Below are 5,526 nucleotides of genomic sequence, written 5' to 3'. Positions count from 1 at the left end.
TCGGATTCACCCGAGGATTGTCGATACACACTGTGTACTAACCTTTAAGTATTGTTGTTTATTCTTTCTGTAAGCTGTTCCGTCTCAACATACCACGTTTTTTTTAAATATCAATTACAAGTTATTGTATACGAATAACTGATATAAAAAAAGTATGGGTCAATGCCCTAGTTTTTCAGAAAATTACCCATTCAAAATTTGTTGGGGAAACGATTTTCTCCTGATTGTTCATAATTCTAACATTGACATCGTTTTCCTTTCAAACAATTTCCAATGTTGTTTCTTAATGTGCACTACTAGTTGTCTGTTTGTCTTTTTCATTTTTAGCCATGACGTTGTCAGTTTATTTTCGATTTATGAGTTTGACTGTTTTTGGTATCTTTTTCCCCTTCTTTTAGAAAATAACAAAGATTTTGTTATATTTTCAAAAGCTTTTTCAACTATATAACACTTACTATACGCCAGACGCACGTTTCGTCTTCATGAGACTCACCAGTGACGCTCAGATCAAAATAGTTAATAAGCCAAACATGTACATATTCCTTGTTTAGTACGAAACAGACGCGCCAAGTTGGCTTTTAAACATGTTTGCTAACGAAATAAAATTCCAAAGAAAGAGTTGTCTCCCTTCCCGAAGTCTTTTATTCTAACGGAAAGTCGATCCGTCTTTATGTAAACTGTATACTTAAACGAAAATGCAGCCATTGCTAGTTTTTAAGAGTTTGGTTTGAATCAACCATAGATTAAATTCGTCGCCACAAGCACTTCAGACGAGAAACCCACCATTTCACAAGAACACGGAAGCAAGTTGTATCAGCTGATGATGTAGTTGGATAACAACATCGTTTTTATATTTAGAAATATTGAACAATAAAAAATGATGCTTGAAGCCGTCTTATATTATGTTTACAACAGCAATGCAATTCACAAGAAGAAGATATGTAAAATTTTCTAATCAGTGATAATTATATTCGTACATTTATTATAACTCATTATCTCTTGAAAGATATATCTTTGTTTAATGTCAATTTTGTTAAAACATCCTCATTATTGAAAGAGAAAAAAACATCAAAAGACTTTAGAAAAAACATAATCAAAGTCGTTCATTATTTTGGTGACTCGTTTTCTGCTACTGCACACTTTGTTAGACGGAATACCAATACTTTCTTTTTGTCCTTTGCCACCATCTTGTGATGGCTTTGGGTAAGCAACATTTTATCCCCTTTCGGACTAATGCACAATTTACATGGCCATTGGAGGCAACTATCTTGTACTACGACTCCATCGTACCTCCCGTCTTTACCGTTTAGTTGGATGATGGTTTTATGATCAAAGACAGCGACGAGAATTTTATTTCCACAGAAAGCAATACCACGTGGTAATCTTATTTCCTCGTGCGTAAATGTCCATAGCTTCAGGCCGGTTATGTTCATGCAAATAATAGAACGATTTGGATACCCATCACGTGACACCACGACGCGTTCTGCGGCACTGTCTAAAGCAACAAATTTCAAATTGGTAACGTTAACATTTATCGATGCATCACGAACCCATGAACTGCCTTGTCGCTGGAAAATGTAAACATATGATGTAGAACAAACAGCCAATTTTCTGTTGCTGAACGAAATTGAATGACACCTTTCGTTCAGAGTTAAAACCTCACCTGCTGTGATCTTTTTATTTTTTATATCGATTCTCTCGTGTTTTACGCGTGACATTTCGGGAAGACAAACTAGAACTTCTTTTTCCGATAAAACAGTCAAATCACCTGGGGCAACTGAAAATCTTGTAAAAGCTAGGAAGTTATACTTTTCATCAAATACTTTCAAACATTTATTTGATGAATCTGTTAAGACGATATGACCGGAAGTAAGTATAGCTGCGCCCTCTATGGAACATTCATATTCTTTATCAATTGCAACGTTAAAATCCCGCAGGAAACGAGCTGTTACCATAGTGTCTCGTTCCCGAGTGGTGATAGTTCCTTGTTCTTTAACTTTTGGCTCTTCTAAACGTAATGTTGGAACTGGTTCCTCTTCATCAGAATCTGCTTTTGCGTCTGTCCCGACGGAAGCAACGGAAACAGATTTCATGGGAGAAACACGAGCGACTTCAATTCCTGGTTGAATAGATTGAGATCGTGCAGTTGATGCTGCACTGGTTTCTGACAGCTCCTGGCTTTCCTTGATGTCATCCAGCTTCAATGAGAGTTTTTCATCACGTGGTGATCCCTTTGTCAAAGGCTTAGCTAGTTTACCTCCTACCCTTTCAACACACAGTGATCCAATACTGTCAGCTTCGCGGAATGCTTTCTCGATTTCTCTGTTTGCCAAATATTTTATTTTTAAGTCTGTCAAACTTTGCAATAGTTGTTCGAGTTTCTCTTGCCTTTCCTCGTAAGATTTTATATGGTCGTTGTATTTTTCAACAAACTTAAGTGGATTTTTCTCTTCTGTCTTACTCATTTCAGTAATAGCGCTCCTCGCTTTTTCTATGATCTGATGGCAAACATTGATTTCAAGTTGTATACCTCCTAATTCTTTATGCTTAACCTCTGCAATAGCATCTAAAACTTTTGTCTCCATTTGAGAAAAGAAATCGTTTACTTGTTTCTTCATTTCGGTAATCTCTTGTTTGATTTCATCTTCCTTATTTTCGATTAGTTCAACCTGATCTTGACGGTTGTTTAAAATTTTCTCAGTTTCAGATATCTGAGTTGATAGGTCATTCGCCAAAGTGGGCACATTTTCCCGCCTTTTTCTTACAGCCTCAGCAATCGAATGGATCTTTCTGCACGACTTATGCGTCTGATTAGAACAAAGTGAACAAGCAAATACTTCGTGATCCTCACAAAAGCTTACTACTTCGTGATCCAAATGCCTTGGACATTGCAATGGTGACGTATTCTCTACTTCATTCAAAGCGGTCAGAATGTTTGACAATGCCTCGTTCGTTGGAAGCATAGAAGACCAGTCTTCTGGTTTTTGTCCCGCGAATTCTGATAGAATGGTCTGTTTCTGGCATGTTGGACATTCAAACCCCTTTGCTTTCCTTTCAGTTTTGTTCTTTTCCACAATATGGTCACTGATACACTGCTTACAAAAAGAATGAAGGCACACCAACGTCTTAGGATTGTCAAAATTGTTTTCACATAATGGACATATCAAGTATTCCTTTGCAGCTTTTAGAGCAGTAGCCATTACAAAATATCCTATAAATAAAGTAATACAAAATTAGTATATAGACCAGGGAAAATAAGACACATCGATAACATGTAGTGGTATGAAATGCCTCATCATGACAAATATACAACAATTTAACTGAGAAAACATGGCATTGTTTGTAATAAAAAATATACAGAAAATAAATATACCAGGCATGAACCAACACCAACCAATAATCTTCAGGTTCTAGACGGGCACGATAAGAATTTGACGGGGTTAAATATGTGTGTGAGTGCTAAACCGTACCATAAACTTGGACAGTGATGAAACACAACAATATAAGAAAAAAAGCTATAAATTCAGCTGGAAAACGACCAGCTACCCATCAGACCGATACAAAGTAGAAAATCAGCAAAAAAAGTTACAGACGGGACGTGGCAGGGTATTTATCCATCCCTCGTCCCTAAGAACAGAACTATATTTTTCCATTTTCTAAATGAGAATAAACCCCTATGCATTTTCTTTTTTATTTAGATACAGATTTTTATTAGTTGTTTTTGACTTTGACCCTTCTACAAGTTGTACAATGTAAAAGATGAGATAAAGCAGCTTTATAAAATAAACAATTCAATACACATTAAGTTTAAACATAAAAAGTCCAACCTTTCTTAATTGATAAAAAATCCATCAAAACACAGACATAGATAACAGAATGAAAATGCACCAAATTGAAATAAACCAATTGCACTAGACTCGAAGTCTTGAAGAAAATGAATTATCTGTCAGCTTAAATGTCAACTGTATTGAAAATAGACATAACAAGGATTCAATTGTGAGAAGATGTACTTTATAGTTTATCTTTGATATGATAAGGTTATTCGAATGATCATTATAGCAACGACATCCGGGCTTTAATACTTTCGGAACATAGCAATGTTGTGAATTAATGAGTCACTGCATCTTAACTCCATCAATTAAATTTCATAAATATGTATAGGATAAAAAAAAACTTTCTATTTTCGGATCTCATTGTGTTTCAAAAAGCAATACATAAATAAAAAGATATACGCAAAAATTCGATCTAAGGACGTATTGCGGTCAACTCCACCAACTTACCGAATAAACTTTTTATACTAGACGTGAGAGTAGTGCAATCATAATATACAAATATAATAAAGTTGAGAATGGAAATGGGGAATGTGTCAAAGAGACAACAACCCGACCATAGAAAAAACAACAGCAGAAGGTCACCAACAGGTCTTCAATGTAACGGGAAATTCCCGCACCCGGAGGCGTCCTTCAGCTGGCCCCTACACAAATATATACTAGTTCAGTGACAATGAACGCCACACTAATTTCCAAATTGTACACAAGAAACTAAAATTAAAATAATAAAAGACTAACAAAGACCAGAGGCTCCTGTCTTGGGACAGGCGCAAAAACGCGGCGGGGTTAAACATGTTTATGAGATCTCAACCCTCCCCCTATACCTCTAGCCAATGTAGAAAAGTAAACGAATAACAATACGTACATTTAAAATTCAATTCAAGGGATAGTTGTCTCATTGGCACTCATGCCACATCTTCCTATGTCTATGTATAAGCATCATGTCACTGTGTCTCTTCTTTATTTATTGATATATAAAAGTAACGATTTTCGACACCTTTGATGAAAAAGCAACGTGAACAGATGTACCGGGCATTTTCGGTCCAAAAGTTTAATTTTAGTGACCACCATTCATGCAGTAAAGGGCATCGTCACCTCCCTCTCATATTGAGTGAGCGGTTTGAAAATTATGTTACTATATATATATTGCACGAATATTGGGCAAATTAAATTCTTATAATTGTCAATGAGATAATCAGCACTGCTTTCATTAGGAAATTAGAATTAAGTACCTATGGAAGAAATGGTATTTCTAGTTAAAAATACTGCGTGATGTCAATCATAAAAACTCTTATATAATAATGCAGGGGTACAGGCGATCACCTTTTTACTGATAAATGACGTCACAGAGGCGCGCATAATTGCCGAACTTTTCCGGTGAAGGGCATATTTCGAAATTAACCCATATGAATTAAGTATGTTGGCAGCGTAATAAACTAGATACCTTCATACGAGGGTGCAACATACAGTGTGAAGGGGTGTTTCGGGAGTTTAAATATTTTTGTTAACGAAATTTACTTTTGAATCGGGTCATATGGTTCAAAAGCCCTTTTTATATCCAGTGTTGGAAAATCTCTTCTGAAATTGACGTGTGACTTTTAATATCGCTTTATTTGAATATTCTTCTATTCTTTTTTTTTTCAGATATAGATGAAAACTTTCATTTATATTATTTCACAAAAGAAAGTTTTGCGTA

The 5,526-nt window shown here is 35.6% G+C and overlaps 1 protein-coding gene across 1 annotated transcript; it reads right to left on the bottom strand.

The window, feature by feature from the left end:
* Positions 1-1,051: 1,051 nt before the first annotated feature.
* On the bottom strand, positions 1,052-3,205 carry LOC134694679 (tripartite motif-containing protein 2-like). Its single transcript, XM_063555721.1, has one exon. The coding sequence runs from the start codon at positions 3,198-3,200 to the stop codon at positions 1,107-1,109; it is 2,094 nt and encodes a 697-aa protein (XP_063411791.1). The 5' UTR covers positions 3,201-3,205; the 3' UTR covers positions 1,052-1,106.
* Positions 3,206-5,526: the final 2,321 nt, after the last annotated feature.

The sequence above is a fragment of the Mytilus trossulus genome, chromosome 13, assembly GCF_036588685.1.
Source record: "Mytilus trossulus isolate FHL-02 chromosome 13, PNRI_Mtr1.1.1.hap1, whole genome shotgun sequence".
NCBI classification, from domain to species: domain Eukaryota; kingdom Metazoa; phylum Mollusca; class Bivalvia; order Mytilida; family Mytilidae; genus Mytilus; species Mytilus trossulus.
Note: the sequence above shows the minus strand (reverse complement) of the source record. Positions and strands in the feature narration are given on the sequence as shown.

Excerpts from the sequence above, each read along its gene's own strand:
- LOC134694679 (XM_063555721.1), bottom strand. The coding sequence starts at position 3,200 with ATGGCTACTGCTCTAAAAGCTGCAAAGGAATACTTGATATGTCCATTA.